This window comes from Cariama cristata, unplaced genomic scaffold, assembly GCF_000690535.1.
Source record: "Cariama cristata isolate BGI_N322 unplaced genomic scaffold, ASM69053v1 scaffold17942, whole genome shotgun sequence".
Lineage (NCBI taxonomy): Eukaryota > Metazoa > Chordata > Aves > Cariamiformes > Cariamidae > Cariama > Cariama cristata.
In genome coordinates, this window is record NW_009602365.1 from 55,165 (window position 1) to 78,912 (window position 23,748).

At 37.1% G+C, this 23,748-nt stretch overlaps 1 protein-coding gene across 1 annotated transcript in view; it reads right to left on the reverse strand.

The window, feature by feature from the left end:
- The window catches only part of HIBADH (3-hydroxyisobutyrate dehydrogenase), a 76,818-nt gene that overhangs the window by 8,077 nt on the left and 44,993 nt on the right, over positions 1 to 23,748 (reverse strand). The window contains exons 4-5 of the mRNA XM_009694750.1: positions 5,979 to 6,112; positions 5,336 to 5,412 (exon numbers count right to left, since the gene is read on the reverse strand). Coding sequence (XP_009693052.1) covers positions 5,336 to 5,412; positions 5,979 to 6,112 — 211 coding nt within the window. The remainder of the gene's footprint in view (positions 1 to 5,335; positions 5,413 to 5,978; positions 6,113 to 23,748) is intronic.

Below are 23,748 nucleotides of genomic sequence, written 5' to 3' on the forward strand. Positions count from 1 at the left end.
CACTGGGAGCAGACAACATCTGAGCCTTCAAATACAAAGAGGTTGCTTTTTTGGCCAAAACAAATCTCTTGGCCAAAACAAATCTCTTGGCTTGTTTGTTTCCTTATCGTTGTTACATCCAGGTAAGTATTTTTAACAATGTAGTGCCTGCTTGTGCCATATCTAGCTGCATGCAGAAGCCCGTAATTACAGCTGCGAGTATACTGCAAGACAGAGAGCTTATTATTTCAAAATTCATAAAACCCTCCCAAAGAATGCTCTTCTCACAGCGTTCCAACGACCTCTCTGTGAAAGTATACTTTAAAAGATATGTGCGTATTATACAGATATGTAAAATATTGTCTGCACTAGATCTGGCATATTTTTGCTCTACGAAAAGAAAAAGGAAGATAGTGTCAGTTTAAATCCCTGCTTCTTCAAAATTCATTGCTTTTAAACACCATGCAGATTCTCTTCAGGAGACCTGAACCTATTTTTTTTCCCCTCCTTTGCAGCAAATGTATCATTAATAAGAGCAAGTTAGAAGTGCTTTGCATTTTATCTTTCTGAGGATTCATCCACTGGTGCATATATAACTGACAGTTAAAATTAGACATATATTAAAATCAGTTACTGAAGAAGTCCTCTGTCTTCCACTGTGCCCAAAGCTTGTAATGGTCTGAAACCAGCTAGAATATACAGTAATTGTCATTCAGTGAGAGTCTATCCTAGAAAGTCATGCTTCAGTGGAGAAGACTGAGTTTCCATTTGAAATCAACAAATTAATCCAAGACAGGTATCTGAAAGGGCAAGTTTAATAGGAAGCAGCTACTGGGCTCTCAACCATGATAAAATGTTATTGCTGTTTCCCTGTAAATTGGCTGGGAACATACGATACTCTCTGCATAAGAGCTCCATTGCTGTTCAAGAGATATACTGCTCAAGCTATCAAAATGATGACAGTCTGCCAGTCCCCATAACAACTTGCCATTGGACGTGGCAAGAGCTTGTGCATGCGCGTGTGAATTTACAATTACCAAAATGTTCTTCTCCCTTATAAGCAGAAAAGAAGCCCATGTATTAACTGTACTTATAAAAGAGCAAAAACAATTGCTTCCCTCAAATCAATGCTTCTTCAATAAAATGCCTAATGAACTGAACAGCAAAAAAATCAGCAATGGACACACATACCAAAAACATGGTTAAAATAGGATCCCTTCAAGCCAGTGCTCAAAACTCAAGTTTTGCTGAGCTTTGATAAGACCACATATTGAAATTTTCATACACTCCTCCAAGAGTTCAGTCTGGAACAGAGAGAAAAATTGAAATGGCATCTCACAAAAAAGATACATCCTGGTCTCATTTTAAGGTGTAACAACTGAAGTAGCTGAACTGTTGAGAGTTTCCCATCTCAAGGTGCTTCGGACAAACACCATATGAAGTTGCAGATATTCAACCAGAACCTTAGGACCCTGCTACCACAGCTAAAAATGGCTTTGCCATTGGCATCTTAAACAAGGTAAGCCCTTTCAAGTGTCATTACTAACCTGCACAAGACTTAGCTATAACCCGGTGCCGATGACAGCAGAGCCACAGTGCTCTTAGAAGAATTCTTTCAAGGCCCTCTTTCTAAAATTTGCAGTGGGCACATGCCCAGGGCGAAGCATCCCTCAGCCTGCAGCATAGGCTCCTCTCCACGCTGTTGGCTCCCATTTCTGCTGATGTCTTCCACCTACAGCCCAGGGGTGCTCACAGAAACCAGACCTAGACACTGAAACTACATTTAAACTCAGCATCAGAGGGCCAAGTTCTTTTACCGTCTTTTCATTTTACGTATCTGAAGTGAAATTGCTTAGGAAAGGGCTGTATTTGCAGTTTTTGGCATAAATCTGGGTGCCACTGCAGTTCCTCCTCATAGAGATGACTTTCTCTGCTGTTGGAAGTACAAATGTGATTTTGCAGTGAGGTTATTGCCATGGAGCCCTTATTGTTCTCCTGGTCCCTTACATCGCAACCATATTCAACAATCTTGCCCTGTCTTCTGTCACCACATAAGCCCTTCCCTTAGTCTGTGCAAGCAGTTTCTGAAGGGACCGCAAACTCCATGACAGGCAGCAACGTCCATCTGACCTAAACACAAACCAGGTATCAGCAATATTTCATTTCCAAGCTTTATTTTCCTAGTATCAGACATTGTTTCACTGGAACTCAGGGCTCAGTAAAAGAAAGTTACTGACACTGAGATGATCAGCAAAAAGAAAAACAGTCTTTGGCTGTGGACAGTATCGCTTAATGTTTTTATTTCTTATTTGTGAAGTTCACGTGTACTCTTTGTGTTGGTTTGACATAGTAAGTCACTACAGTATTTTGCAACATGCACATTATCCACAAAACCATATAGCAAAACCTACTTAAGATTTTTCTACTGACAAGTTGCACTATCATGCTGGAAAAAAAGAAAATACAAATGACAATGTGAATTCATTTCCAAAATGTCTGCCACACCGTCTAACTTTTAATAGCAACATTCATAAATGTTTCCATCAGGAAATTAATGGAAAAAACAAAACATAACTAAACAAGCATTTCAGTGGTCAGAACATTACTTCATTAGTAAATGAAGATGATTAGTAAATAAAGATGATGTTAGAGTAAAGTAGAAAAGGAAGTGGAATACAAATGCAGAAATTATATAGCAATATTGCCTATTTTTCTGGGAGTTTATTGTGGAATTTTTGCTCATTAATGTCAGTTCTCCTTCCTCACCACCACATTCTATTTGCTACTTATGTTGAAGTTTGTATTTGAAATTATAGATTTTTTCCAAAACAAATAAAACAATAGCAGACGTAATTTTAAAATCTGAAATGAATAAAACAGTAAGTCTGCTTCAGAAAATGAAAATTTAGGCCACATGGTTTATGAAAACATTAGAGAAGAAGTGGTTTATTAATAGAATTAATACCACACTGTTTTGAAGACTGAAGCTCAGAGTATATATTGGTTTCTAGAAGGTGCTATAATACAACTTCCTAGTTAAATCTAGTTCAGTCAGCAATATTTTGAGTAATTAATTATCCAAAATCTCTAAAACTCAACATTTAAGTGATGTAGCAGATATACACAATGCATGACATGAAGATATTTTATATTCTATCTAAAAGTTAAGAACATGTCTAAGCTCTACAATTCTTATTACGATTTTTTTAGATTTCCAGTGTCCTTTACCATTATTAGATCAGAGTCAGATGTTCTTCACCAGATATGCATCAATCTAATAAATCAAGTTCAGCTTTCTACTCTCTCCAGACTAGGCAGCCACACTATGCTCCGAGTTTTAGACTCGGAAAAAAATTCTAATCAATTTATTAATATAGGAAAACTTCTAATAATTAGAATTACAACTGTTAACTTATACATTAGAAATATGTACACACCAAAAGTGGAAAGCTGTTATTCTAGCTATAAGCGGAAGTCACCTTCTCCAGGATTTAAATCACAGCACATTAAAATCAATGTGAGGGTTCTAAATTATTTCACAAGGTTTTAAATTACTGCCTCTGTCTTAAACGTCATGCAGTTTCAGACTAAATGAGATTCTGCTCTTTGTATAATTTGGGTTACAATCAGCATGTTTCTTCTACAATAAATACAGCTCCTTCTTGATTACCATGATTGTACAGTAGGAAGGTTTGTATATTGCCACCTTCACACTGTATTTTTGCTTACAAATGCTGAATACAAATTCAGCCAAAATTTAAACTGGAAAAGGACAAAACAAAAAATGAAAATTCTAAACACCTTCAAGCTACAGTGACTGCAGACATCAACACATTCTGCACAGGGCTTACATGCCCAGAATATCTGTCTTCCAAACCTCTTTATTTTATTTTATCTCCAATTTTAACTCTAATCATTCCTACAAATGTAGATAAAAATATAATGAAAAATCAGTTGCATATGCTTTATTAAGTGAACCATGACTTAAAACAGAACCTGATGAAAGCTTTACACTACACTAGATTACAATAGTTGTAAACAATGCTACTGTTTTTATTATGGCTTGATGCAGACATGCTTCAGTATCTTACAGACTCCCAATTTTAAAATGTAAATGGTACAGGATATTGATAAACCAATTAGCACTGATGCAAAGCAAATTCCTCTTTTATCTCAATTACAACATGACAACTTAATAGGTCAAGATAGTCTAACATCTGAGACAAGGGCAATTCAATAAAACAACTGCATCTTGATATGGTAATTAAGAGGAAATGTGAATCCATTACATTGCCTCGTGTATGTGTGCACATGTAGGCGTTCTTTTCTATTTATTTAAGCATTTGATGCCCTCTTGCTGTTTTTATAGTGTATCAAATCCACACGAACACACGGTCTAAAGCCCAGTTGATAAGTATCTATAATATCTGCAGTTTTAGCAGGCCAATTTTAAGGATACAACTGTGCAGATAAATAATTCGTGAAGAGCCCTTAAAAGATACACAATTGCAAGATAATATTTTCAAATGCAGGACTTCTCTGTCTATAAATTTGCAGGTGATTTAGATCTGGCAGAAAGAATTTATGAAAGGTTCAAATGCTGTGATACTGAACTGTTACTTGCATGCACTCTATTGGAAAACAGAACAAAATCTCAAAGACCACAGCAAAATAAATAGGTTACAATTGGAAAGGAAAAATAATTTTGTTTGAATATGCTGCCACTTACAAGTCAGATGTATTACCTGCTGGAAAAGAAATGGTACTCTTAGCATTGACAAGTGTGCAGTGCAGCATAATCCAGCTTTTTGACAAAGCAGGGTTTTGGCAATTAGGACAAACTGTGGCGGTAAAGTTGAACAGAAAGGTAGATGTTCTGTTTTATGCTTTGATCTTAATTTGATATACACACTGCACTAGAAGTTTTACTTTACAATATATTTGGGAACAATTTAACAAAGTAAACAAAGCCAACAAGAGCCATATGGGAGTATAATACTCTGAAAAGACCATACATTAGCCTAGAATACAAACAAAAAGTTACCCCTACATTACCTCTGCATGTTTATAATGCAAGACAAACAATATTGTAAATTGCACTACAGCAGAAAAAATAAACTCTTAACTTCAGATGCAGAATGCAACAACCTATACAACCAATACAAGAGAATATTCCTGTTCTGAAGAGCCCTACTTTAGTTAAATAATCCCTTTAGCACGTTAATGGCTTTATAAGAACTTCTGGCAAAAGTTTATCTATGTCATCGAATCATCATCTCAGTGAAAGTCAACTGTAAAACACACAAACTGTTAACACAGGAAAAATGCTTCAATCCAATACAAAAATCAAACAAACCTGATTCCAAGATTCATAGCCTCAGCTGTTCCAATCATACTGATGGCCAAGAGCATGTTGTTGCAGATCTTTGCAGCCTGAAAGTAAGTTAAACAGTCAATTAGTTTCTGCATTTTCATAGATCTAACATTTTTGAATCTTCTTTAACTAGGTCTGGGATGCTGTGATCAAATATGTTCTGACAGCTCTCTCCTAAAGGTAGCATAAGTAAGCACAGATCTACAATAGTATAAAGTCAATGAAAGCTGCCCCATAGTTCCTTCAGAGACTAGGAAATACATCTTTTTCTTAGTACAGTAGCTCAGTTACTATATGTGGCACGTAGAAGCTCTTTGTCCTTCAGAACATTCAGTAAATCTACATTTAGAAGAAACAAAATTAAAATCTGTGCCCTCTAAGAAGTATAATATCAACAAGCCAATGTGGAGAAGCACCAGGTCAGATGTTTTGGTGCTAAGCTATACAGCATGCTGGAGAAGAGTGCCATGAGGTTATTTTATAAACACACGGTTGAAGACAACAAACAAAAAGACATATTATCATGCATTTAGTTCTGAAATAAAAGAGTACGTTTCATTAAAGAAAAAGCAAAGCAACAAAAATAAAAGACTGAGATAACTAGTAATCTTTCAGGAAGCACTACCTGTCCGGTTCCAACCTCTCCACAGTAGACCACATTAGAACCCATGCATGTCAGCAACTCTTTGGCAGCATCAAATTCTTGTTCCACTCCACCAACCATGAAAGTAAGGTTTCCAGCTCGAGCAGCTCCAACACCTGAAACAAGACAACACTGGATTTAATATAAACATTAAAAAAAACCTTAAGTAGCCTATCTTACCAGTAAGGGTCTGACGATGTAAAATTTATGCGCCTAATACTTATGATGAACCTCTCAAAGTAAGCCTGTAGTCCCAGTACTTACAGGACCAGAGATCTTAATTCTCAAACATTTGATGAAGATAAAGCCAGCTTATCTTTCAGGCATACTGGCAGATAAACAATTCACAAGACTTACAGAAAACTTGCAATGTCACTCTTTATAGTTTCATATGAAGAAACAATCAACCCTTCCTGCAACTTTGCACCCCACAAAATTTACTGTATCCGAATTACTAAAGAAAACTTCTGTTTTGTCAGACTACTCTTTGCATACAACTATTGACAAATCATTGCTCAAAGTTAACTCTGCTTTTATCAGCTTTTCCAAACCTAGGCTAATTTTTATCAATGCTTCCTGATTTTCATGTAATTGAACATCTAAAAGACACAGGCATAGAAAACCAAGCCTTCTGAAGCTCAGCAGTTTATGATGTTCCTAATCTGAAGCAAAAATTCTACTTAATTTGAGAAACTTTGAGTTAGTTTCCTACACATAAACTTAACACATATACAATGATGTAAAGAAGTATGTAAAAAACAATGTAAAAATAATTCACACACACAAACACACTATTCCCAGTTTTAGTCCTATAAGTTTGTCCTGTCTTTACCACACGTCAGTAAGCATACACCATAGTTCTTTGATTATACAATTCCTAAGCACAAAACCAGCAATTTTTTCATGTGATAGTTATCACCTCCATGAAATATTCTATTCCTTAAAAGAAGTCTAATTCTAATATGAATTACTGATACATCCTTAACCTCCTCATTCCCGACATTTAATGGGTAGAACTGCAAGGAAAATTTGCCCAAACTGATGAACACATAAGCTTCCTCACTATTTTTCACTTCAGCAAGAAGCATAGCCACTGTAAATTTTCTGTGCTATGCATCAAACTTCGGCCTGTTAGGATGTACAGCTGCAGGTAACGACCTACTTTCAAATCAAACATGCTCAACAAGGTACAGTGTTCTTACAAACAGAATGTCCAAGTGAAGCAGTTTGTTCCTCCTCCATGTGGCAGACCATTTTGTTTCTACAGTAAGTCAGGTTGCTCTCCAGCTATGATTCACAGTTCTTTGTCACCAACTAGCTACCGTAATAAACATTAACAAATGTTTCTATTGAAATAGTTTCCAAAGTGTAACTGGAACTACCTTCAATGAGCTAGATGTTGTGCATCAACAAATGAAAATGCACTCTTAAAAAGCTTACCAGTTGAAGACAGAGCTTTTCAAAAAAACAAACAATACAATCTAACAACCTCAAATAGCAAAAAAGTTATTCTGTTAGAAATATATCCCATTTAAACAGGACATTTCTGTTTTCCTTGTTCCCTGTTAATAAATTAAATTATGCAAAAAAAAAAAAAACAATGAAAAGAGAAAAAAATAAGGTCACATCTAAGCCACCATGGCAACCAAGTTTGTGCACAAAAAGTTCAGATAAAGTGGGCAACCACAGCAGGCTAATCAGAGCTTCTCTCAACTTAAAGCCTTAAGTCCAAGTAAGTGCTGTACCACAGCTAAAGAACAAAGTGGTCAGTATTGGACTTCCTTTCTCACATCAAGGATAGTTACACTGCAGCTCCTCACACTGAAGAATTTGAAGAATTTCTGTTTGCTTTCCTATAAAAATTTCAATGGACGCACCGTCTCTGTGCAACTATGTCTACAAATGCCCCTTTCTGTATCTGTCCAGCATTTATTTCCCCCATCCTGCCTTCCAACATGCACTATCTTTTGAAGCCACTGTAGACTTTCAGACAAATTTGATAGATCAAGATCTCAAAAATAGTAAAAACCTACCAATTATGTGAAAATAGGCAACAGAGTAGAGCAAAGAGGCTCCCACTGATGAAGTAGCTGCTCACCCTATATGACAACCTAGAATCACAGGATTGCTGGGGTTGGAGGGGACCTCTCAAGATCATGTAGTTCAACCTCCCCTGCTCAAGCAAGGTCAGCTGGAGGAGGTTGCCCAGGACCGTGTCCAGTCGGCTTTGGAGTATCTCCAAGGATGGAGACTCCACAGCCTCTCTAGGCAACCTCTTCCAGTGTTTGACCACCCTTACAGTAAAAAAGTGTTTTCTTCCATTTCTGATGGAATTCCATGTGTTTTAAGTTGTGCCCATTGCCTCCTGTCCTGTCACTGGGCACTACTGAGAAAAGGCTCTCTCTTCTTCATTCTCTCCCATCAGGTTTTTATACACATTGATAAGATCCCCCCTGAGCCTTCTCTTCATGCTAAACAGTCTCAGCTTTCTCATCTCTCCTCATGTGAAAGATGCTCCAGTCCCTTCATCATGTTCACGTCCCTTAGTTGGACTCACTCCAGTAGATCTGTACCCTTCTTGTACTGGTGAGTCCAGAACTGGAGCTACCAGAACAACTCAGTCAGACCCACAGCTTTAAAAAAAAAAAAAAAAAAGAGTCTATATATACAACACTGTAGAGGTGCTGAAATATCTACAGCAGTGAAGACCTTCCTGTTCAGGTGGAGAGTCCCTGTTTGCAGCCAATCCTTAATCTCACTTGAACAGCTCCTCCTGGGCAACTCACAGGAACTGTGCTAAGACCAAAACCTAGATTTAGAGCTAACACAAATAGGTCATTGTCATCTTGTTGGCTACCAGTTTACTATGTACATGACCACAAAGATTGCTACATTAATAAACACAATGATTTTCATTCCATTCCTCTAGCTATTTTTATTCAAACCACATAATGGCCTTTACCACTAATCCTGTGATCTGACCTGCAGCAAATTAAGTAGACAATTTAAGTCAAAGCTTACAAACAAAACCCAGTACTATCCATCATAGGTCAATAGCCTTGTATCTAGATTACAGGCTGCTAAATAGCTTCAGAGAGTCATTTATTAGAGCAAAATTAATGCTGACAATAGTTTTCAGCTGGTTAATCTTCTGACAGCTGCACTCTCTCACTTGTTCAAACACTTACATTTCAAGTAGAAAAAATAAATTAGTTAAGTAGAAAAAAAGAACAATTTGTTGTATAATGCAGAAGGCTCGGAAAATTATCTTTTTAAAAACAAAAATCTGTTTACTTCATGGTAAATTTTATCATCTAGGGTCCTTGCCAACTATCAGCTATTTTATCAGAATTAAATAAGCAACACAGCAAATTTATAATGCTGGCAATTTAAAAAAAATTGGCAGGGAGTCTAGGAGTACAAGAACTGTAACTTCAGCTAAAAATAGAAATAAAAAATCGTTAGACAAGAATGCACAGCTTTATTTCACAATCACAGATTCCACACCAACAACACAAGCCAGTAAAGTATTACCAGCTTCTGACACTAAAAAGCGCAACGGAGAAACCAGAGCAGCTAATGTAATTTGAAAAAGCTAATGATTATTTTTCATCTTTTGATTTTTTTAAAGATCTCTTACTACCTAAGATAGCGCTTTATGTACCACTGCTGATTAGGGTCAAAAGTCCTTCAGAATCTATTTATTCTTTCTAAAACACAGAAAGCCTCTTCTCGTCTTCAGGGAATGGTTTTCTGAGAAACTGTATTTGTGATTAGCATGTGTAAGACTTCCTCTGCTGCATAGCAAGACTACTGGATCCCCCTACACCTGTGTGCATAATCCTTTAAGGAGGTCACACCAGCAGATCCCACTGAGTAGCTCAACTCCAAGTCAGTAGGTCATAATACCATCAGAGTTTTTTCCCAGAGATATAAACTGGCAGGAACAAGTTTGCAGATAAACATGATAAGAGATCTAGCTAGTGAGGGGGCATGCAAAAAACTGCATCTGGGAAAAAGCATGGTGAGAAGTTATAAAGTAGCATTGCAGTATGGTATACCCTCTTGGAGATGGGTTTCCCACTCGGGTACTAGAAGGTTTTGGACTAAGATCTGGAAAATTAATTTCTTTTATCAGAAGAGGCATGTAAAAAACTGCTCTTCAAAGCATCCTGTTGCATCTGCCTGAGTTACTTGTGGGGCAAGGATTAGTTCAATCCACGTGCTCCTCACTTTGATCGCCAATGGATTGCCCACTGAACCTGATGCAGAGTGGTTCTGGAGTTCAACATTTCAGATGAAAATGTGGATGGAGGCTCAGGAGCCCTCATATGACAACAGCAACTGGTCACAGCTATCCTGGGACAGTTTGGAGATGACCTCAAGTTTTAGCTTTCAGGCCAGGCAGCCTAGTTCAGTAGCCACCTGGCCCTTCCATATTCACTATTCTGTTCTTTTTACAACAGTATTTAACATGTTGGAAAAAGTCTTGTAATTTGCCACTGACGTTTCCAGCTCAAAAAAAACCCAAACCAACCCAACAAAAAGGTCTTACCTCTATAGCTATGTCACTAAAGCTGCCTGGTTTCAATCAGTTTGCTTATTTTTAAGACTACAATTTGCTAGAAAAAAAGACGTTAATGTAAAGATGTTACATGAAAGTATTTGCTTTTGGTTTCAGTTTTATTACGTGTCTGTAAGAAGACCAACGTGCAGATGAGTTAAAAAGAAGTGAGATTATAAGGCTACACATTACAGCACCGTCACAGCGGCAATGCGGAAAACAGTTACACTGCTGAAAACACAAGAGCACCGAAGCATATCCCTGTGCCAAAATATTTAAGCCACTGTTGCATTTCACCCACAGATAAAAAAAATTGTTGCTCACAAAGTTGAGAGGAAAAACTGAAACAATGTGAGTGTCGCTGCTCCAGAGACTCCAAAGGACAAGCTAGAGATGAGAGCTACAACACTAAAAAGCTTAGGCAAAAAACCATCTATTTTGTCATTTTTCTGTTCAACATGTAGTCTATTAAGCAATTTTAACAACTAATTTTGTGATCTAAACTGGATAAAAAATAAACAAGAAAACAGTGCTGGAATTTTAATCCTCTGTCCTGTTTTACAACGTTGCACCCTCAAGTGTAAGAGTTGAGGCTTTCCCTGTTATGCTTTGGGAAGTGCAAGAGAACACTGGTCCTTTATACCAATATTTTTTGCAAAAATGCAGCATAAACGACTGCAGTTGCCTCAAACAAGCAGTTTCTTGTCATGTTTGCTCTCTTTCAGATAGGTTGAACTTGAGAGCCTCCATCTGTGTATCTTGTGTGTGTGTGTTTTTAAGGACTAAGCATTCTAAGTACCTGCCAGCTCACACAAAATACTTTGTCTTTTGCAACTCACAAAAAGTTAAACCAAGATACACAAGGAAAGATTAACTGAAAAGGTTACTATTGTTCTGCTACATATATAAATCCAAAACCAATTAAAAGTCATGCATACGCAAAATCAGCTACAAATCCCCACTGGAAGTGAAAGCAGAATATTTTAAATCGTACTATAAATTTAAAAGAACCACGAGGAGACTAGTTATCTTACAAAATATAAACAGGGTATCAATTTTTTTCTACTTGCTTCATAGACAACATGTGCCATCCTCAATCTACTTCCAGGAAACAAGTAAACAGAACAGTCTCAGGAAAAAAAACCAACCCAGAACACACCAGCACTCAAAGGGCTTGTGTTTCTCCCTATTACAAAAATCAGCATCAAAGCTAGACCTACGAAGCTATTCTGCTGCCGTATAACTAAAACACAGTAAATCACTTAATTTGCTCAAAAGAACTTAAATGTTTTAACCAGTCTGCCATCAGCGGAGATAAAGAAGAGGGCCGATGGGACCGGGCTGCAATGTGAGCCGTCTTTAAAATGCAATTGTTCTAATCATTTTCTACAGATGCAGCCTCACAAGGGGCTGCTGTCACAGGGACCATTTACGACTTGTTATGGTGTCTCTATTGTTTACCAGCGACATTCGCTAAAAAGGCGACAGCTGGGATGGAAAGCTGCTCCTCAACGAACAATATAATCCCGTGAAAGTAATCAACAAATTTAAGGGTGTTAATTAACTTTACACTTTATCATGTTCAATTAGTTGTCCTTTCTCGAAAAGATTGCCGTGCACAATCGGTTTAGAGTGTGCCATGTTTGATTTGTAAGTGATCACTGTTTCTGTTTCAAAGTCCATGTCAGATGTTCTCTTGGGTTTTGGTGACACAGATGAATGGCTCCGCACATGTTAGGGGGTGATCTGGTTTAACATAAACCAGCATAACATAACCCCTTGTTAACGTATCGCTGGCCTTTCCAGAGCGAGAACAGAAACACCCGCGGACGCACACATACATGCACAAAACCCCTGCGGCAGCGCCACAGACGACGAGTCAAAGTTTCGTTTTTGCTGAAATGCAAAGACACAAATAAACGGGCAATTTTTCATCATTATATCTCAAAGCAAGGCTTGTCTTTTAGGGGCACGCTTGGGATCATTTCTTCCCAGCAAGATCCCTAGTTCTGCCGCATTATGCACTATGCACAAGCGCCTTCGTACATTTTACATAATGCACGCTGCCTTTTCTAATGGCAGCTGAGCAAACGCTAGGTAGATGCGCTAAGTTCTTGTGTATACCAATTCTGTGGTGGTTTTTAAATGCCTGTACTGCATTTATAATGGCAAGAATTCTAGAAGAAAGTTGAATTAGTCTATTATTAAAATTTGCTGTTTTTCCTTTAATGCACTGCTCCTGCTTGCTAATGGGACAAGGCAAATCTCATGATGAAGCGACAACGTACTTGGAAGTGCACCTTAATGAAAGTCATCGCTGTTTCTCTCTTCTGATAAATAGAGCTTTGCATCACCGTACCTCATAAACTAGTGATGTTTGAACAAAAATGGAAATGAAGGCTCAGGTCAGTGCTTTGAAGATTTATATGAGTACTCAGTACTACTCCAGACAAAAGCACACTTAAGGAAGTAGAAGCATCTCTTTCACAGCATAATCCAATTATACAATTTGTTAGATTATGGCTGTACAAAGAAAAAAAGCCTAGTGGATTTTTATTCTGCAGCAACAGGCAAATTAAATACACATTATCATCATTATTTAAGCAGTTACATTGTACATAAAAACAAACTGCAAAAAAACCCACCCACAAAACAAAACAAAATAAAAATGCAAAGAAAGCCCAATGGAAAAGTTGTTAACTCTGAAAGCTAATAATGGACTAGGTTAAATATTTAAGAGGAAATTACAGACTATATCAGAAATAGCTGAAACCACAAAACAAAGCAGTAGAAAACATTAGTTTTCTGCTAGGAAGAAGATCTGCAGGGAGAAGGGAAGCGGTCGATAGATCCTTAAATTGGACGCAATAGCTGCTCTTCTATCCCAAGTTGGCAGCTGCTACATTTGCAGACCTGGTTCATTATTTACCCATAATGACCATCAAGCTCCAGTCAAAGTCAGATCACAACAACTGTCAGCAGCTCTTTTAATTAGCCTTGTTTGAATTCAGATAAATATCACAATGGCCCAGCTTCTGCTGAAAAAGCAACAGAAGACTGCAAGGAATAACCTGCTCTGACTTCCTAACAAACAATAATGTGAAGAAGTCTGAAGAACAAAAGTTTGGGTTTTTTTTTAATTGAAGAAGGGATAGTGATGTGTACATTATTATTTTTCCCTCACATGATATTCATATCACAACCTACAATTCCTGTTCATGGGCAAATTTGTGCATCTCAAATGTCAACTCAAAGCGTTACTCCACTATCTAAAAGGTAAACTTTAAGAGGTGGTTTACAGGTACTAATTAAATCCCTAACCTCTGTGAAATCATACATTTTGAAAAACTGAATCAGAATTAAGGAATGCACATATTAACAGGATTATCCTCTCTCCTAATTTATCTCCTTCTGTTTGTTTATCCTCAGGGAACATAATCTTCTGTTGCATCAAGCCACTCTCATTCTCCCTGTGTCAGCAGCAGAATAATAATTCCCTCCTCCTCCTCTAACCCCCTTCCTACAAGCACAGGCAAGAATGAAGACGAGTGGATCAGACTGTGTGCATCAGCATTAAAGCTCCATGCAGCTCTTTTCCTAGCAGTAGCAGAGACTGAGAGAAAGATGCAAGAGAGGTGTGCAATATGCTACCTGTTCTGGGCAGCCCAGCATGAGAGGGAGTAATTAAACAGATTTTGCCTCCTAGAATAACATGAAGGTAGAAGATGCGGTCAGAGACTGCTTTAATAGCCTTTCTTTAGCACTTCCCTTGCTGTCACCGTTGGATCCCTATTTTGCTAGATGCTGTCCGAAGACAAAAGACATTACCAAACTCTCCAGTCCCACATGCCAACCTGAGAAGTGTTGCTGTACACGCAAGGATTCTCAGGGGTCTCAAGGAGAACACACTTAGGGATTTACATCAATCATGAGGATACATGTATATAAACAATAGGTTCATATGTGTGGTATAGTAGCAAAGGATATCCCTTTTGGGCACAGAAAAAATTATGTGAACATCATCAGGATGTGAAGGTAGAAAATAGTGCAGAGGAAGGATAAAGAACTGATGAAACAACATAGGCAAAATGGAAATGAGAAGCTTTATGCTTTTAAAGGAAGCCCTGAGTGGAATTGTATAGGGATTAGTACTTGAACTTGGCCATGGATGCCAGAATAAAAATCTTCAATCTGATTTAGATATATTATAAAAGGATGCCAAAACAGAAAATAATATGCCCTCTCAATAAATCATGCAAAAACTAAGTAGAAGCTGTTGTTAAGGCAGTTTAATATGAGCGGAATGCACCAGGAAAATTTTACGAGATGTATTAAGTAGCAACTGATGCCTTCAAAAGAATTAGCCAAAGAAAATAAGTTGCAAAAGACAAATACACACAGAAAATACTTTAGCTTTTTCAATAGAAGTACAAACTGAAAGGCCTGATGAGATTGTTCTGCTGCCTGTAGCATTTTTAAAAGCATTACATTTAGTTCTAGTCATTGTAATGTCAAAGAGAAATATCAAAGCACCTGAAAAGTTACCAAGTAAAAAGGTTAACACCACTGCAATAAGAAAGAAAATAAAATACGATTGGTTAAATTATTTGCTTATTTTTAATACCCAAAATACTGTATCAAAAAAATCTTAAAAGAGTAGTTCATGCCAGTCATCTTTCCTATTCTCTCCCTTTGATCCATACTTCACCATAAAAGCCCTACACAACAGAAAAAGCCCTTAGGTGTTCTTGCTGGAGTACCAGACTTAGCTACTCCTTTACCCATCCCTAATATTTAGATACATGGTCTAAATCTCATTTGGGGCTGCAGACCTATACAGAAATATTAAAACTTCACAACAACAATTGCAAGTATCTACAGTTGTGGACAGTAAAACTAACTGCATAGAGCTTAGCACAGTTCAAAACAAGTATTTAATTTTTTATCTAAACATTAGCACGAAGGCTGGACAGCCAGTGAAGAATAGAAGCAGTATATTCCATATACCCAAGATACCAAAGTTTCAAGGATAGATACCAAAGACTTCAGGACAGTCCAAATGTAAAGCGCATGGCACTAAGCTATCTGGTTAACCATTGCTAGGTTCTGAGTAAGCACAGCATCAAATACAAGATAAATATCAAATACAAGAGAAACAAAGAAAATAACTCATCATCTTCTTGCCCAGCACTACTGTTTGAATTTCTGCTCTTTTAGGGGAAGTTCAAAAATGAAACATGAACATAAATACAGCTTCTCAACTACATGGGCCAGTGTTAACCCATTAGTTTAGAGCAGACAGGCTCTATCACAGTTCCCATCTTGCCTGGATGAGGTTTAAGTCCTAGAAATAAAACTTTATCTCAATCACATAGTGCAAAAACAAGAATAATTTTTGTCTGGCATCAGAAAGGTGACAGAGCTGCATATTTATCATCCACTGAGGTCATCACAACCCCACTTTCTTCAGAAGCTTTCTCTCTAAGCAGAAGATCAGCAACCAGAAAATAGACCTCTATGGGGCCATAGGAGAAAAAGCCCAGAGATGGAACATTTATAGTGTCCCTTTAGAAAAAGAGAAGGTAAAATCCCAGAAGAGCTATTCTATCTGCTCTAACTAGAATCCAGAGACAATACCAAAATGAACAACAACATCAAACCCTCAAAAGCTTAACGTTTGTGTGGGATAGCAAGAGCCCACCAACAATCCACCTTGCCATCACAGCTTTTCATCTTACCTCAGTTTTGACTGAGCAACATACATGCAAATTCATGACCAGCAAAACCAGATGTGTGGCCAACTTTGCTGAGCTCTATAAACTACAAAAAACAGCCATACGCCACCACATTTGCAGTTTTTGCTAGTTGGACTTGAATGTCCCTATTTGGAAAGTATCCAATACTCATGCATTCTACCTCAAGTCCACAGCAAAACGCAAGTATGTTTAGCCAGCATTGTGGAACAGATATATAATAGCTGAAACCATTTTATAATAACAGAAAAACAAGAACCTTTGAAGGAAAAATAAACCAGGAATTTTTAATGTTATTGTTTACATTTCTCCAGTATGAGTACAATTGTAATGAGATATTAATCCCCTTTTACAAAAACAAAATACTTGAAACACTTTAGTCCTTTATGATTTTCTTCATCATATTACCCTCATATAGGCCGCCAAAAGCAACAAAACACTGCAGCATGTTTTTTTGCTGAAAAATGAAGGCATTAAGCACATTGCTAAAAAACCCAGAAACAACCACACCGAGGTATCCGTTTAAACTTCACTGCCCAACAGGTATGAGTTCAAGTGTTCTTCTTAATAAAAGGTTTGCTTCTTAGAAAGCCAGCTGCAGAAGCCTAAAGTCATGCAGGTAAATTTCTATTGATGCATTCATTAGTCATTTCCTAAGAAAATAAAAACATTGTGAACACAGAAAAATAAGACAGAAAGCATTAAAACGAGGTGGAACAGCACAGCATACCTATTCCTAAGTATTTCTGGTTTACCTAAGAGCTGAAGATGTTGTAATGCCATATGCCAATCCCAAGCAGTAGGGGCATATTTACATTCACAACATTTAAAAAGCATCTAGTATTTTAATAGCAGAAATCTAGCAAAATTTAAAAATAAAATAGCAACATATAGCCAGAAAGAAATAACAGGCAGGTAATTTAAAAAGAAATCAATCTCCAGTATTTTCTGCTGGAGAGTTGCCCAGCTGCGAGTTTTAATTTTACCTGTTTTGGGTACAGTCTATGACAGGACAACTGATACAGCTTTACCAACTGAAATCGAAAGAAATGCTTAATAGGACCGAAAGCTGCATTGAATATTTTTGAATGAACTTTTGAACCTTGTCCATCAAAGTGTAATCAGTGGTATGAGACGAAGAATTTTTTTTGAGAATCTGAACCACCATCAAAGTGCATGGCTTCAGACACGTCTGTCCTTCCTGCAAGCGCCTCGGCACTGAATCTCGCCTCCGGATACAGTAAACAGCCCACACAGTCTATCTTTCAGCTTCTCCTTTAAAATATATGCATATTTTTAAGCACGCCTAATTCTACATCCATAAAGTAACAAAGCATTTTCTGCTGCCCAATTTCAGCACATTCATAGTTAATTCTCAAAGCTTTTGTTCAGCACTGAAAACGCAAAGCAGTATAATAATACCAGATGACAACAACTGCTAGAAAAGCAGCCTAAATTGGAAAGATACAGAGCTTCCATTTAAGGAATCCCTTCGTTATAAGGCCTTTCCCAGTTCTATTTCCTGTTTAGGGATCCTCCGCACATAATTCTATTATTACTCCTCTGCAAAAGAGATAGTACATCTCTTCCAGAGAACTAGATTTAGCATTGCCCTCCAGCCTAAAATGCAATGTACTCCTCAGTGTTCTCAATATACTTGATGCCACTTTATCCAATGAGTTCAAAACCTTGTAATTGAATTAAGAGTCATACTTCTTTATGTTTGAACTAATTCTAAGTTTAGTAGGAAAAATTTTTTTTAAAGAGATACTACTTTTATTATTACTTTTATTGTTTCAGGATGAGCAAATATGCAATCATATGGTTTAAATTTACGAAACTTTACACACTCCAAATGCTGTATTTTCATTAAATAAAATATGTTTTCACATTTAACTGTACTGAATGACAACTTAAGCAGATCCACTATAAAATAATTCGTGTAATTCCTTTTTCCCGACTACTCCAACTTGTATATTGTAACTATTCCAACACTACAAATTCAGCAATTTTGCACAAAACCAAATTAACCTTTTTTCTTTAATGTAAAGATATCTAAAGTCAGTATTTGCCCCGGTCTTCCATTAAAAAAAAAAAAAAGAAAAGAAAAAGAGTGCATTTTGCCTATGAACAGAATTAAGAGGGTAACAAAGTTAATTATTTCTCATAATCAGTAATTATGATTAGATAAGAGAGTCTTTGGTAATGAACTGCTCTAATGATGGAGGACCTCCATCCTAAGAAATATAATAGTACATTAACATAACTGTGTATGCAAAGTACATAGAACCGCTGCCACAGTTAACTTGTCATTGAATGATTAAATAGGAATTCATAATTAGAAAAATCTACAGTGTAATTTATTGGCCTTCCTGACAGTTCTGGTTCATTAGAAGTTGATTACCAAACAGTGACCTCTAGTGGCCCACGGGTTTTTCATGTTATCTTGTTTCTCTTGCCAGTTTTAGCTGCTATTTAACCCTAAAAAAAAAAAAAAAAGGCAATTTGAGGAATTTAGAATGTTTCCCTTCATAATTCCTTTTTTTTTTTTTTTTTTACTTCTCTTAAAGTATATACTGTGCTAACCACTTTGGAAAAAGGTTTCCTTTTCTGTAACCATTTAAATAAAAGTATAAAAATGTACATATATGTGAAAAAAACCCCAGCTTCTCAGTTTCTAAGTTAATACTAAGGTTAACACAGTTCTAATGCTAATTAATATTTATAAATAATCACTTCTCCAGTGTCAGTTACAAAGACCTTGAGAAGCTCATTCTTCAAGTAAGCCTTCATATCTTAAAGTGAAGTGCCTCTAAGTGTTGCCTTTGAACAACAGTCACTTTTGCACTAAAACAAATTATACTAGCTCAGATGGAGGGGGCAGAGGACAGGGCAGGAGAAAACTCCTCAATTCTCTGCTCCAGGTACGAGAAAAAAGCCCAACATTTCATATTAATTGCTAAACACGTGCCTTGCAATACTCTGAATTCACATTTCATTTTTAAAGAATGCAACTTAAATTTAAGTAAGATTTGCATTTAACTGCAAAATCTTTTAAGCATTAGAGAGTGGAATTTCCCCTCATTCAACATAATTAATCTGCTGTTAAGCTATTTAGACAGTCTTCTATTTTAAAATTTTCCATTATGATAGATACACTTTTCTTGCACTGGGACAGCGGCTAATTTTTTTTTTTTTAAGTATGCATGTTTTTAACAGGAAGTAGCACATCTGAAACTAATATAGAAGTCCCTGAAACACAGTATTAAATAAAAATCTATACTCAATGAATACAAGCAATTTAGATTTCAGTGGTTTTAATTTTGCATCTTGTTCTTTTTCCAACACTAACATTTTAGAAATTATGCACATGTATTTTTCTTCGCTTCTGTCTAACATGGAACTGGCTACTAAAATTATGCCCCTTTATCAGAGAGAAGGTACAAAATAAACCACATAGTCCTGTTTTGTACATGAACAGATTTTTTCAAAGAGAACTCTTCCAGTCTCCCAAATTGAGAGAAGTCCATAATCCTTGCATGCTGGAAAGAGCTTTAACAATTGCTATAAACGGAGAAATGGAGAGCTACACGATAGAGAACCCCACCCCAATTTTCGTGTGTGTATGTGTGCAGATGCGTGCATGCACACACACAGAGGATTCTAGCTGTTTGTGGCGATGATTTAATATAGTGACTGGATAATGAGCTGTGCTCCCCGCAGCAAGTGAATCACCATTTAATGCTATTATCAACAGTTCATGACCCACCGGCATGAAATGTCAGCCTGATTAATCTGAACACTACTGACCTCGGAGAGGAAAAGCTACCTTATTGTCAGAATTTAATATATAATAAAACCATACACAGAATATAAATGCGTGATCAAGCAAACTCATTAACAGAAAATCTACTTTATTTTGCTCTACTGTTTCTTTGAAACTTGCTAAGGCACAATTTTTTTTTTAAATAAATACTTTTATCTAGTCAAGCAGGAAGCAATCCATTAGGACCTATTATTTTGATGTACAGTGAAACATTTCAAAATGGCTGTCCAAATACAAACCCCAGTTTGAAATAAACAAGAAAAAAAATTAGAATGTGTTAATGTAGGACTTGCTACTGTCAATTCATATCCGGAAATGATCAGAAATCTTTCTTGCTTGTCTAAGGATAACGAGGCAATAAAAATATCAATCTGTAAATAAGAAACAGTTTGTATGAGTGATGCTGCATTGCTCATAGAAGAACGCTATCTCAGCTTAGTAAGACCACTACACTTCAAGAAGATTACAAACTTGTGCCAGTTATATCATGAATACACAGGGAAACCCCCCCATCTTATTACATTTACAGTGAAGATTTTTCCTTTTGTAATTCAGTATCATGAAACAGTCCCACTCAACACAATTTTTATAAATTTATCTATTCTCTGTGGAGAATAAACCATGAAAACAAGAAAAACCCCACCTTTTACCAGTCACAACGAGGTTAGTACAATTTTGCAGTATCTTCTCCACATCTCTTTTCAATTTAACCTGGCTAGAAGTCTTAGAAAAAAATGCAGAACTTTTAACTCAGCTTTTCAGTATTCTGTACATCACGGTACATAAGTAACCCAGGCTGAAGCTGGTAGGACTACATGGCATTTATCTGTCAAATTACATTAACTGACACAAGCATAGTAACTACTATGGTTTATCGTTAAAACACAGTACTGCAAAATAGGTGAAAACTGCTGCAGCTACTTTTTAAAAGAAAACCGTAATGGTTTCACCCCTCACTTTGTATTGTTGTCATCTGGTACTGAAAGGGTTACAGGATTTTCAGGACAAGGGACTGGAAAAGAACTGAGTGAAATCCCCAAAACTGCCCACATATGAATGGAATGACCGTGGGTGAGACAAGAATGATCACTCCAAGTATTGACTTATGACCACTGGCAGCCAAGGAAAGAAGAACATGTCAAACTGACTTGACTAAAACTTGGACAAAACATGAACCCTGGTGTCTGAACTCCCAGTTCAGAGCTCTGCTGGAAACGTAAAGAAGGAATAAAGGAATTCTGGACACTTGCGCAGGAAAGTAATTTATGCTGCCAGCACAGACATATGTTTAAGCTTTGCTTTTCCATTCAGAAACCAAACAGTTCTCATATGCCAGCTGACTAATAAGTGCTGGTTTGTTTTGCAAAGGCTGTCCTGTGTAGCTGCAAACACTGCTGGATGCCCTGTGCCTGAACGGGTAACAGTATCTGACAGTGGTTTAAAACCTCTTCCGCACCTTCCTCTAAACTTTCAGAGGGAAACAGGGATTTGCCATACACTAGCACAGGCATGGCACGCTCACTCTTAGAAACACCAGACCTAGTTATAAGAAGCGTTAAGACACAGAGGCTGTATTTAGGTCTCCATCAAGCACAAACTGTACAGCTGTCTGCTAGGATGCCCAAAATCCTTTCCATTACCTGTAACTGATGACCACCTTCACGATCATGGTGCCCTCTTACTCTATTGCAGATTAGCTCACCTATGAGTCTTGCAGTTAGACTGCATCTCTTGCTCTCACAAAGCTACGTAGCCCTCTTCTGCTATCCAAAGCTGCTTTGCCTCTGTGGTTCCTCACTCTCCACTCATTCTAGAAGCCTTTTTAGGGAGTTTGTTTGCCGTAGTAATTTTTGTTCTGTTTGAGTAAACCCCATTTCACCACTTTTGCCTCTTGGAGAGGAAGAGGAACAAGGGAGTGGGGACTCATTCTTCCCCTTTCCAAACACCTCCTTGACACAACTCAAGCCCACCAATAAAGCAGTCCATTCTGACTAAGGTAACAACCCTCCACAGTCCTGATTGTGTTGGGTAGATGCTATAAGTCACATCAAGCAGCAGATTCTGCATATAAACAGGGTGTCAAAGATACAACATGTATTAAATAACAGTTTAACTAGAGTTCCTATGTTGGACAGATTCCCAAATCCAGAAAAATCTTGAAGGTGGTGGTGGCTTACCACAACTGTGGCAACATGGAAGACAGCATTGATGAATGTAGAGAAAAAAGAGATCTGCCATTCTTGCCTAAAGGTAGGCAGATGACAACGAAATAAATCCAATTTTCCAAACCCTGTGTAGTTCAGCTCACCTTATTTACCTGCTGTGTTATTTTGTTTGGCTTCATGTTATTTTGTTTGCCTTCATGTAAGAGGGTCATATAAGAGAACAAAACAACCAAAATATTATAGAAAGATGTATCAGGCATTGTACTCAAGTATTGTAAATAAACTCAGTAAAATTGCAGGCATCGACTTGAGAGTGGAGGTGCATGTAGTAATCAAGGAAAGACATAACTAGGGTTTGCAAGGTGGAGAGGCAAGGATGAAGGACAGAACTGCATTCTGTCTAGGAATATAGTTGAAAGGAAGGACCAAAAATGAAGTAGAGAATCTACATGATTCATACACTGGAAGGAAAGAAACAACCATCCTTGAGGGTAAACAATTTTCTCATCTTGAGCCACATTTATTTCCTATTTTCAAAATTTTTTATTTAGAAAAATCAGACTGCATTAGAAATGCACTGAATCATATGCACTGAAGAGATGTAATTACTGTTAATACTGAAGAAAGAAGTCAGAGAGCAGCCCAAATCCTCCCATTTTCAAGTATTCTCTAGAAGATTTTGGCGTGCATGTAAGTGGTTCAATAGATTCAGACTGTTTTTTCCTCCTCACTCACAAAAAAATAATGAGGAACAACCTGGAATAAACAATGTAATTTGGCATGTTTTCTACTTGGTTTATAGCTATCTATAAAATGCCCAAGATCATTCTGAAATGTTAGCAAAAGAGAAAACAGTGGCTAGAATAATTTTTAAAGTATGCTTTTAAAAGCTCTTACATGAAAAGAAAAAAATACATTTGCCTTCACAGGGAGATAGCATTACAGTTTCAGATTAACTTTTTAAGTACACAGGAATGTAGATGAAGAAAAAACAGCACTTTCTTCATATAAACATAGAAAATAAGGTTTTTAAGAGGTTATCCTGCAATCTTTCCGAGCTTACTCTTGTCTTATAATATGTAATTATGAAGCATGCTTTTTTTTTTTTGCCCCCAAATGTAGCCTAATCAGAGATTTAGCTTTTCATTCATAAAGAATGATAAGGCAACTGAGAAGGATAAGTGAACTACAGCAATATATTTCAGAATACAGACTTAATTCTAATAAACACTCTCAAACAGTAAAGTCTTCCAAATTTTTGTATTGTGTCTCTTCTCTTAGATTAACAGGGGGGATCAAGTACACAAAGTATGGCTCTGGCTCCTGCTGTATCCCTTATTCATCAATACGCTACAGTTCAGTAGGGGCTTTAGTACGGAAAATACAGAAATACTATCAGGTCAGTACTTAATATAAGCTTTTTTGGCTACATATCCAGAGTCTC